The sequence below is a fragment of the Salvelinus namaycush genome, chromosome 22 (genome assembly GCF_016432855.1).
Source record: "Salvelinus namaycush isolate Seneca chromosome 22, SaNama_1.0, whole genome shotgun sequence".
NCBI classification, from domain to species: Eukaryota; Metazoa; Chordata; class Actinopteri; order Salmoniformes; family Salmonidae; genus Salvelinus; species Salvelinus namaycush.
Window position 1 is genome coordinate 2,293,709 of NC_052328.1, and position 12,706 is coordinate 2,306,414.

The 12,706-nt window shown below is 49.3% G+C and overlaps 1 protein-coding gene across 1 annotated transcript in view; it reads left to right on the forward strand.

Moving 5' to 3' along the window:
- The window catches only part of LOC120017348 (A disintegrin and metalloproteinase with thrombospondin motifs 14-like), a 106,604-nt gene that overhangs the window by 28,213 nt on the left and 65,685 nt on the right, over nucleotides 1-12,706 (forward strand). Inside the window, exon 3 of the mRNA XM_038960099.1 lies at nucleotides 8,556-8,712. Within this exon, the coding sequence (XP_038816027.1) occupies nucleotides 8,556-8,712 (157 nt within the window). The remainder of the gene's footprint in view (nucleotides 1-8,555; nucleotides 8,713-12,706) is intronic.

A 12,706-nucleotide genomic window follows, 5' to 3' on the forward strand; every position in this document is an offset into this window, starting at 1 on the left:
TTTATCCGTAGAAACTTACTGTACACTGAGTGTATACTTTTTCAGTGTGTCTATGTGATCCCTGTGGGACTTGAACCCACAACCTTGATGTTGACAGCACCACACTCTACTCTTACCAACTGAGCCACGGTGACAGGACCACACTCTACTCTTACCAACTGAGCCACGGTGACAGCACCACACTCTACTCTTACCAACTGAGCCACGGTGACAGCACCACACTCTACTCTTACCAACTGAGCCACGGTGACAGCACCACACTCTACTCTTACCAACTGAGCCACGGTGACAGGACCACACTCTACTCTTACCAACTGAGCCACGGTGACAGGACCACACTCTACTCTTACCAACTGAGCCACGGTGACAGGACCACACTCTACTCTTACCAACTGAGCCACGGTGACAGGACCACACTCTACTCTTACCAACTGAGCCACGGTGACAGGACCACACTCTACTCTTACCAACTGAGCCACGTTGACAGGACCACACTCTACTCTTACCAACTGAGCCACGGTGACAGGACCACACTCTACTCTTACCAACTGAGCCACGGTGACAGGACCACACTCTACTCTTACCAACTGAGCCACGGTGACAGGACCACACTCTACTCTTACCAACTGAGCCACGGTGACAGGACCACACTCTACTCTTACCAACTGAGCCACGGTGACAGGACCACACTCTACTCTTACCAACTGAGCCACGGTGACAGGACCACACTCTACTCTTACCAACTGAGGCACGGTGACAGGACCACACTCTACTCTTACCAACTGAGGCACGGTGACAGGACCACACTCTACTCTTACCAACTGAGCCACGGTGACAGGACCACACTCTACTCTTACCAACTGAGGCATGGTGACAGGACCACACTCTACTCTTACCAACTGAGCCACGGTGACAGGACCACACTCTACTCTTACCAACTGAGCCACGTTGACAGGACCACACTCTACTCTTACCAACTGAGCCACGGTGACAGGACCACACTCTACTCTTACCAACTGAGCCACGGTGACAGGACCACACTCTACTCTTACCAACTGAGCCACGGAGACAGCACCACACTCTACTCTTACCAACTGAGCCACAGTGACAGCACCACACTCTACTCTTACCAACTGAGCCACGGTGACAGGACCACACTCTACTCTTACCAACTGAGGCACGGTGACAGGACCACACTCTACTCTTACCAACTGAGCCACGGTGACAGCACCACACTCTACTCTTACCAACTGAGGCACGGTGACAGCACCACACTCTACTCTTACCAACTGAGCCACGGTGACAGCACCACACTCTACTCTTACCAACTGAGCCACGGTGACAGGACCACACTCTACTCTTACCAACTGAGCCACGGTGACAGGACCACACTCTACTCTTACCAACTGAGGCACGGTGACAGCACCACACTCTACTCTTACCAACTGAGCCACGGTGACAGGACCACACTCTACTCTTACCAACTGAGCCACGGTGACAGGACCACACTCTACTCTTACCAACTGAGGCACGGTGACAGGACCACACTCTACTCTTACCAACTGAGCCACGGTGACAGCACCACACTCTACTCTTACCAACTGAGGCACGGTGACAGGACCACACTCTACTCTTACCAACTGAGCCACGGTGACAGGACCACACTCTACTCTTACCAACTGAGCCACGGTGACAGGACCACACTCTACTCTTACCAACTGAGCCACGGTGACAAAACCACACTCTACTCTTACCAACTGAGGCACGGTGACAGGACCACACTCTACTCTTACCAACTGATCCACGGTGACAGGACCACACTCTACTCTTACCAACTAGGCCACGGTGACAGGACCACACTCTACTCTTACCAACTGAGGCACGGTGACAGGACCACACTCTACTCTTACCAACTGAGCCACGGTGACAGCACCACACTCTACTCTTACCAACTGAGCCACGGTGACAGGACCACACTCTACTCTTACCAACTGAGGCACGGTGACAGCACCACACTCTACTCTTACCAACTGAGCCACGGTGACAGGACCACACTCTACTCTTACCAACTGAGCCACGGTGACAGAACCACACTCTACTCTTACCAACTGAGCCACGGTGACAGAACCACACTCTACTCTTACCAACTGAGCCACGGTGACAGGACCACACTCTACTCTTACCAACTGAGCCACGGTGACAGCACCACACTCTACTCTTACCAACTGAGGCACGGTGACAGGACCACACTCTACTCTTACCAACTGAGCCACGGTGACAGGACCACACTCTACTCTTACCAACTGAGGCACGGTGACAGGACCACACTCTACTCTTACCAACTGAGCCACGGTGACAGGACCACACTCTACTCTTACCAACTGAGCCACGGTGACAGGACCACACTCTACTCTTACCAACTGAGCCACGGTGACAGGACCACACTCTACTCTTACCAACTGAGCCACGGTGACAGGACCACACTCTACTCTTACCAACTGAGCCACGGTGACAGGACCACACTCTACTCTTACCAACTGATCCACGGTGACAGGACCACACTCTACTCTTACCGACTGAGCCACGGTGACAGGACCACACTCTACTCTTACCGACTGAGCCACGGTGACAGGACCACCTAATTAGTTAAGCAGGGAAAAGATCAGTGGTTGTTTTAAAGCTCCACCAGGTGAGCCCCATTAGACTCAGTATGCCAGGCTATTCCCCCGTCTCCTCTCCCTGCCTCCCATTAGACTCAGTATGCCAGGCTATTCCACCATCTCCTCTCCCAGCCTCCCATTAGACTCAGTATGCCAGGCTATTCCCCCATCTCCTCTCCCAGCCTCCCATTAGACTCAGTATGCCAGGCTATTCCCCCATCTCCTCTCCCAGCCTCCCATTAGACTCAGTATGCCAGGCTATTCCCCCATCTCCTCTCCCAGCCTCCCATTAGACTCAGTATGCCAGGCTATTCCCCCGTCTCCTCTCCCAGCCTCCCATTAGACTCAGTATGCCAGGCTATTCCACCATCTCCTCTCCCAGCCTCCCATTAGACTCAGTATGCCAGGCTATTCCACCATCTCCTCACCCAGCCTCCCATTAGACTCAGTATGCCAGGCTATTCCCCCATCTCCTCTCCCAGCCTCCCATTAGACTCAGTATGCCAGGCTATTCCCCCGTCTCCTCTCCCAGCCTCCCATTAGACTCAGTATGCCAGGCTATTCCCCCATCTCCTCTCCCTGCCTCCCATTAGACTCAGTATGCCAGGCTATTCCCCCATCTCCTCTCCCAGCCTCCCATTAGACTCAGTATGCCAGGCTATTCCCCCGTCTCCTCTCCCAGCCTCCCATTAGACTCAGTATGCCAGGCTATTCCCCCGTCTCCTCTCCCAGCCTCCCATTAGACTCAGTATGCCAGGCTATTCCCCCGTCTCCTCTCCCAGCCTCCCATTAGACTCAGTATGCCAGGCTATTCCCCCGTCTCCTCTCCCAGCCTCCCATTAGACTCAGTATGCCAGGCTATTCCCCCATCTCCTCTCCCAGCCTCCCATAAGACTCAGTATGCCAGGCTATTCCCCCATCTCCTCTCCCTGCCTCCCATTAGACTCAGTATGCCAGGCTATTCCCCCATCTCCTCTCCCAGCCTCCCATTAGACTCAGTATGCCAGGCTATTCCCCCATCTCCTCTCCCAGCCTCCCATTAGACTCAGTATGCCAGGCTATTCCCCCATCTCCTCTCCCAGCCTCCCATTAGACTCAGTATGCCAGGCTATTCCCCCATCTCCTCTCCCAGCCTCCCATTAGACTCAGTATGCCAGGCTATTCCCCCATCTCCTCTCCCAGCCTCCCATTAGACTCAGTATGCCAGGCTATTCCCCCATCTCCTCTCCCAGCCTCCCATTAGACTCAGTATGCCAGGCTATTCCCCCGTCTCCTCTCCCAGCCTCCCATTAGACTCAGTATGCCAGGCTATTCCCCCGTCTCCTCTCCCAGCCTCCCATTAGACTCAGTATGCCAGGCTATTCCCCCATCTCCTCTCCCAGCCTCCCATTAGACTCAGTATGCCAGGCTATTCCCCCATCTCCTCTCCCAGCCTCCCATTAGACTCAGTATGCCAGGCTATTCCCCCATCTCCTCTCCCTGCCTCCCATTAGACTCAGTATGCCAGGCTATTCCCCCATCTCCTCTCCCAGCCTCCCATTAGACTCAGTATGCCAGGCTATTCCCCCATCTCCTCTCCCAGCCTCCCAGATGTTTGGCTGCTTTAGTGTTCTAGAGTGGTGTAGCTAGACGTCCTCCCCCAGACAGCCCCAGTTCAGTCTCCGCCCACCAGCCAGCTGGCTGGTAAAAGAAAATACCACAGAGGAAGTATTCATACATTTCATTGCCTGGCATTTCCTGGTTTTAAAGTGATGGATCCCTCCGTTCTTTCCTATAGACTACACCTCCTCCAGTGTGTTATTGTTACCTGTCCAACTTGAGTTTGTTTTTCCTCACAACAAGTTATGTATGAGAAGATGCTTAGGATTCTTTATGATAGGGGTTACATTTAGCTGTGTGTGGTGTGTGTGTGTGTGTTTGTTGGTAGGTTAAATTTGGCTGCAAAACAGTTGTTCCCACTTCTTGTGCATATTAAGTTGTGCACCATTTTGTCTGGGATCTGAAATACATATCTCTCCCTGACAAAATGCAGATGTTTTTCCCCCTTTTTACCAGTATAATGATGGCCTACTGTATTTTCTAAAGGAAAGGGTGTGGGTTCCTCAGAGAATGTTGGACATGAGTACAATAACTCTAAAGCATCACATACAACAAAATGTACTGTGTCACACATTTCAAAAGGAATCCACGACTGTTGATGACAGTACCAAACAAATGTCTTCACCCATTTATACATGTGAGAGTAATTGTTAACTTCTCTCTGTCATGGGATTGCATCATCAAACTACTGGAGAACTGAAATGGTTAATTATAGTCTGGAGAGAGGAAAGGAGGAGGAGAGAGGAAAGGAGGAGGAGAGAGGGGAGGAGGAGGAGGAGAGAGGGGAGGAGGAGGAGAGAGGAAAGGAGGAGGAGAGAGGAGGGAGAGAGGAGAAGGAGGAGGAGAGAGAGGAGAGGGGGGAGTGGATGGGGGAGAGGAGAAGACGAGGAGAGGGGTGGATGTGGAGAGGAGAGGAAAGGAAGAGAGGGGAGGATTGGAGAGGAAAGGAGTGCTCTACAATCATGCAGAAATGACTGTGCCAGAGGAAATGGCTCTGGAGTCTGGACTCATGAAATACTCTCAGAACCAGTATGGAAGACCCTGGGCTCTGCCATCTCTCTCTCTTTGCTTTGAATCAAACTCGCAGGGGTCATACAGAGTTGAGATGAGACACATTAGAGAGAAAGCTGGTCTTGTGTCCTTTGTACAGTTTAGAAGTCATTATGGACCTCTGCCTCTCCAGTGATTGGTTTAAAATGAGTTTACCTCACAGTAGCCCCACAATTGAATGTTTCCTCCTTAATTTGTTTTACTATTATTGTTAAAACTATTGAATAAAACCGTATGAATAGAGACGCTAGACTGAACAATCAGATATATAATTTGATTGGAGAAAAACACACAGTCAAACGTTTTCCAATAGTTTTGAAAGTAACATTGTTGAATGTTGAAATAATGATCTCAATTATTTCGACCTATGTAATTTCCCCACTGATTCCCCCATACACTGTAGGCTAACATCCTATTGATAATTATAAGCTCCTCTACAATTACAGCTTGAAAGGAGAGGAGATTATTCAAGGATGGATATGGAGGAGAAGGGAAATAATTTAAAGAATATGACCAAAAGTATGTGGACACCTGCTCATCCAACATCTCATTCCAAAATCATGGCCATAATATGGAGTTGGTCCCCCCTTTGCTGCTATAACAGCCTCCACTCTTCTGGGAAGGCTTTCCACTAGATATTGGATCATTACTGGGGGGCTTCCATTCACCCACAAGAGCATTAGTGAGGTCGGGCACTGATGTTGGGCGATTAGCCCTGGCTTGCAGTCGGAGTTCAAATTCATCCCAATGGTGTTCGATTGGGTTGAGGTCAGGGCTCTGTGCAGGCCAGTCAAGTTCTTCCACACCAATCTCGACAAACCATTTCTGTATGGACCTCGCTTTGTGCACGGGTGTATTGTCATGCTGAAACAGGAAAGGGCCTTTTCCAAACTGTTGCTACAAAGTTGGAAGCACAGAATCGTCTAGAATGTCATTGTATACTGTAGAGTTAAGATTTCCCTTCACTGGAACTAAGGGGCCCGAACCATGAAAAACAGCCCCAGACCATTATTCCTCCTCAACCAAACTTTACAGTTGGCACTATGCATTCGGGCAGGTAGCGTCCTCCTGGCATCATAAAAACCCAGGTTCGTCCTGTCGGACTGCCAGATGGTGAAACGTGATTCATCACTCCAGAGAACGCGTTTCCACTGCTCCAGAGTCCAATGGCCGCGAGCTTTACACCACTCCAGCTGACTCTTGGCATTGCGCATGGTGATCTTAAGCTTGTGTGCGGCTGCTCGGCCATGGAAACCCATTTCATGAAGCTCCAGACAAAGTTTTTGTGCTGACGTTGCTTCCAGAAGCAGTTTGTACCTCGGTAGTGAGTGTTGCAACCGAGGACAGAAGATTTTAAAGCGCTTTGCGCTTCAGCACTCGGCGGTCACATTCTGTGAGCTTGTGTGGCCTACCACTTTGCGGCTGAGCCGTTGTTGCTCCTAGACGTTTCCACTTCACAATAACAGCACTTACAGTATACCGGGGCACCACTAGCAGGGCAGAAATATGACAAATTGACTTGTTGGAAAGGTGGCATCCTATGATGGTGCCACGTTGAAAGTCACTGAGCTCTTCAGTAAGACCATTCTACTGCCAATGTTCATCTATGTGTCCACATAGTTCACTTTAGGTGGGTTCCCACTCCCAAAGATACTATACTGGGGTATAGTATTCAGCCTGGTATTATACTGGGGTTAACGTATACAGCCTGGTATTATACTGGGGTTATAGTATACAGCCTGGTATTATACTGGGTTACAGTATACAGCCTGGTATTATACTGGGTTACAGTATACAGCCTGGTATTATACTGGGGTTACAGTATACAGCCTGGTATTATACTGGGGTTACAGTATACAGCCTGGTATTATACTGGGGTTACAGTATACAGCCTGGTATTATACTGGGGTTATAGTATATAGCCTGGTATTATACTGTGGTTATAGTATACAGCCTGGTATTATACTGGGGTTATAGTATATAGCCTGGTATTATACTGGGGTTATAGTATATAGCCTGGTATTATACTGGGGTACAGTATACAGCCTGGTATTATACTGGGGGTATAGTATATAGCCTGGTATTATACTGCGGTTATAGTATACAGCCTGGGATTATACTGGGGAAGTTGTGTTTGTTTCCATACCTAGGGCTGATACTAAGGGCTTGTGAAGGGCCAATCAATAACCTCTGAACACTGAGTGTAGTAATACGGAGGCCTGTGTAGTAATACGGAGGCCTGTGTAGTAATGTAGAGGCCTGCGTAGTAATGTAGAGGCCTGCGTAGTAATGTAGAGGCCTGCGTAGTAATTCGGAGGCCTGCGTAGTAATTCGGAGGCCTGCGTAGTAATTCGGAGGCCTGCGTAGTAATTCGGAGGCCTGCGTAGTAATTCGGAGGCCGGCGTAGTAATTCGGAGGCCGGCGTAGTAATTCGGAGGCCGGCGTAGTAATTCGGAGGCCGGCGTAGTAATTCGGAGGCCGGCGTAGTAATTCGGAGGCCGGCGTAGTAATTCGGAGGCCTGCGTAGTAATTCGGAGGCCTGCGTAGTAATTCGGAGGCCTGCGTAGTAATTCGGAGGCCTGTGTAGTAATTCGGAGGCCTGTGTACTTATGTGGAGGCCTGTGTACTTATGTGGAGGCCTGTGTACTAATGTAGAGGCCTGTGTACTAATGTGAATAGTGGTGGGAAAAAAGTAAATATACCTTAATAGAAAATAACTAAAGTAAAAGTGAAAGTCACCCAGTAAAATTATACTTGAGTAAAAGTCTAAAAGTATTTTGGTTTAAAATATACTTAAGTATCAAAAGTAAAAGTATAAATAATTTCTAATTCCTTATATTAAGCAAACCAAATGGCATAATTGAATTTTTAAATTTTTAATTTGCGGGTAGCCAGGGGCACACTCCAACATTCAGACATCATTTACAAAACGAAGTATGTGTGTCTAGTGAGTATCAGAGGCAGTAGATCCCTACTGGGATGTTCTGTTAAGGGCATGAATTGGACCATGTTCCTGTCCTGCTACGCATTCAAAATGTAGCCAGTACTTTTGGGTGTCAAGGAAAATGTATGGAGTAAAAAGTACATTATTTTCTTAAGGAATGTAGTAAAGTAAAAGTAAAAGTTGTCAAAAATATAAATAGTAAAGTACAGATACCCCCAAAACAACTACTTAAGTAGTACTTTAAAGTATTTTTACTTAAGTACTTTAAACCACATTATGTGAAGAGCTGTGTTTTTTTCCAGGCAGGCCTGATCCGGACTGATAACGGGGAGTTTTTCATCGAGCCTTTAGAGAAGGGTCAGCAGGATGTGGAGGTGAAAGGTCGTGTCCATGTGGTCTACAGGAGATCTGCCATCAAAAGTGAACCAGTCCAAAGAAGGAAGGACCTCCACAATGAAGGTAAGGAAGGGAACACCACCAGTGTAGTGGAAAGAGGAGGGGTGAGTACACACACACACACACACACACACACACACACACACACACACACACACACACACACACACAGCAGACAGACTGTTCACTGCACCAGCTGTGAGGAATGCTAGGCCCTTATGAAAGCACTGGAGAAAAGTCTGTCTCTCTGCTCTGCAGTTAAAATGGACCTGACTGCTCCATGAATTCCCTCCTGTCCGTGAACAATAGCTTGAGCATCTGGCGGTAGGCTGTCCTACTGTTATAGGTGCCATAGATTCTCTCTCCAGTGTCTGTGACTGTAAAGTTGATGTACAGTCGTACACACTAAAAAAATTAGGGTTCTTAAGGGTTCTTTGGGAAGCTGATGGTTCTATGTGGAACCATAATGACTCAAATAGCCCTTTGAGCTCTTTAATGTTTTTTTACAGTTCATAAAACGGTTCTTTCCTCTTTTAGTGATAATTAAAGTGTAGGGGAAGCAGCTCATTAGAATATTTTGAGGCGTGGTTTGCCAACACCGTGAGTGAGAGTGTCATGTTAGTTTATCTGATGTGTTGTGTTGTGCCATTACATTTTGTATATGACAATGGTCAGTGATGGTGTCCTGTGAAAGACTCATGTTATGGCCTTGTGTTAGTTGAGAACAGTTGACTAAATCAGCCAGTGGGTCTCAATTCTCTCCTCAGGGACCCCCAGCTGTTCCAGAGGAAGCTCACTTGTTTCAACTTGTCAATAATAACACCTATGGAATTTTAACAATATAACATGTCTGACCAGAATAAAACCCTGTATGGTTTTCAATAGGATCTACAAAGAACCTTTAAGATTAAAGAAGGTTCTTTATAGAACCATTCTCCATAAAGGTTCTTTATAGAACCATTCTCCATAAAGGTTCTATAAAGGACCATAAGAAAAGGGTTCTACATAGCACCAGACAGGGTTGTAACCATAGCACCAGACAGGGTTGTAACCATAGCACCAGACAGGGTTGTAACCATAGCACCAGACAGGGTTGTAGCCATAGCAGCAGACAGGGTTGTAGCCATAGCACCAGACAGGGTTGTAGCCATAGCACCAGACAGGGTTGTAGCCATAGCACCAGACAGGGTTGTAGCCATAGCACCAGACAGGGTTGTAGCCATAGCACCAGACAGGGTTGTAGCCATAGCACCAGACAGGGTTGTAGCCATAGCACCAGACATGGTTGTAGCCATAGCACCAGACAGGGTTGTAGCTATAGCACCAGACATGGTTGTAACCATAGCACCAGACAGGGTTGTAGCCATAGCACCGGACAGGGTTGTAGCCATAGCACCGGACAGGGTTGTAGCCATAGCACCGGAAAGGGTTGTAGCCATAGCACCAGACAGGGTTCTACATAGCAGCAGACAGGGTTGTAGCCATAGCACCAGACAGGGTTGTAGCCATAGCACCAGACAGGGTTGTAGCCATAGCACCAGACAGGGTTGTAGCCATAGCACCAGACAGGGTTGTAGCCATAGCACCGGACAGGGTTGTAGCCATAGCACCGGACAGGGTTGTAACCATAGCACCAGACAGGGTTGTAGCCATAGCACCGGACAGGGTTGTAGCCATAGCACCAGACAGGGTTGTAACCATAGCACCAGACAGGGTTGTAACCATAGCACCAGACAGGGTTGTAGCCATAGCACCGGACAGGGTTGTAACCATAGCACCAGACAGGGTTGTAACCATAGCACCAGACAGGGTTGTAGCCATAGCACCAGACAGGGTTGTAGCCATAGCACCAGCCAGGGTTCTACATAGCAACAGCCAGAGTTGTAACCATAGCACCAGACAGAGTTGTAACCATAGCACCAGACAGGGTTGTAACCATAGCACCGGACAGGGTTGTAGCCATAGCACCAGACAGGGTTGTAACCATAGCACCAGACAGGGTTGTAGCCATAGCGCCAGACATGGTTGTAGCCATAGCACCAGACAGGGTTGTAGCCATAGCACCAGACAGGGTTGTAGCCATAGCACCAGACAGGGTTGTAACCATAGCACCAGACAGGGTTGTAACCATAGCACCAGACAGGGTTGTAACCATAGCACCAGGCAGGGTTGTAACCGTAGCACCAGACAGGGTTGTAGCCATAGCACCAGACAGGGTTGTAGCCATAGCACCAGACAGGGTTGTAGCCATAGCACCAGACAGGGTTGTAGCCATAGCACCAGACAGGGTTGTAGCCATAGCACCAGACAGGGTTGTAGCCATAGCACCAGACAGGGTTGTAGCCATAGCACCAGACAGGGTTGTAGCCATAGCACCAGACAGGGTTGTAGCCATAGCACCAGACAGGGTTGTAACCATAGCACCAGACAGGGTTGTAGCCATAGCACCGGACAGGGTTGTAACCATAGCACCGGACAGGGTTGTAGCCATAGCACCGGACAGGGTTGTAGCCATAGCACCTGACAGGGGTGTAGCCATAGCACCAGACAGGGTTGTAACCATAGCACCAGACAGGGTTGTAGCCATAGCACCAGACAGGGTTGTAACCATAGCACCAGACAGGGTTGTAGCCATAGCACCAGACAGGGTTGTAGCCATAGCACCAGACAGGGTTGTAACCATAGCACCAGACAGGGTTGTAGCCATAGCACCAGACAGGGGTGTAGCCATAGCACCAGACAGGGTTGTAGCCATAGCACCAGACAGGGTTGTAGCCATAGCACCAGACAGGGTTGTAGCCATAGCACCAGACAGGGTTGTAGCCATAGCACCAGACAGGGTTGTAGCCATAGCACCAGACAGGGTTGTAACCATAGCACCAGACAGGGTTGTAGCCATAGCACCAGCCAGGGTTGTAGCCATAGCACCAGCCAGGGTTGTAGCCATAGCACCAGACAGGGTTGTAGCCATAGCACCAGACAGGGTTGTAGCCATAGCACCAGACAGGGTTGTAGCCATAGCACCAGACAGGGTTGTAACCATAGCACCAGACAGGGTTGTAACCATAGCACCAGACAGGGTTGTAACCATAGCACCAGACAGGGTTGTAGCCATAGCACCAGACAGGGTTGTAGCCATAGCACCAGACAGGGTTGTAGCCATAGCACCAGACAGGGTTGTAGCCATAGCACCAGACAGGGTTGTAGCCATAGCACCAGACAGGGTTGTAACCATAGCACCAGACAGGGTTGTAACCATAGCACCAGACAGGGTTGTAACCATAGCACCAGACAGGGTTGTAACCATAGCACCAGACAGGGTTGTAGCCATAGCACCAGACAGGGTTGTAGCCATAGCACCAGACAGGGTTGTAGCCATAGCACCAGACAGGGTTGTAGCCATAGCACCAGACAGGGTTGTAGCCATAGCACCAGACAGGGTTGTAGCCATAGCACCAGACAGGGTTGTAGCCATAGCACCAGACAGGGTTGTAACCATAGCACCAGACAGGGTTGTAACCATAGCACCAGACAGGGTTGTAGCCATAGCACCAGACAGGGTTGTAGCCATAGCACCAGACAGGGTTGTAGCCATAGCACCAGACATGGTTGTAACCATAGCACCAGACAGGGTTGTAACCATAGCACCAGACAGGGTTGTAGCCATAGCACCAGCCAGGGTTCTACATAGCAGCAGACAGGGTTGTAGCCATAGCACCAGACAGGGTTGTAGCCATAGCACCAGACAGGGTTGTAGCCATAGCACCAGACAGGGTTGTAGCCATAGCACCAGACAGGGTTGTAACCATAGCACCAGACAGGGTTGTAACCATAGCACCAGACAGGGTTGTAACCATAGCACCAGACAGGGTTGTAACCATAGCACCAGACAGGGTTGTAGCCATAGCACCAGACAGGGTTGTAGCCATAGCACCAGACAGGGTTGTAGCCATAGCACCAGACAGGGTTGTAGCCATAGCACCAGACAGGGTTGTAACCATAGCACCAGACAGGGTTGTAACAGAAGTATTTTTTTGATGCTGTTCATGAGTTGCTC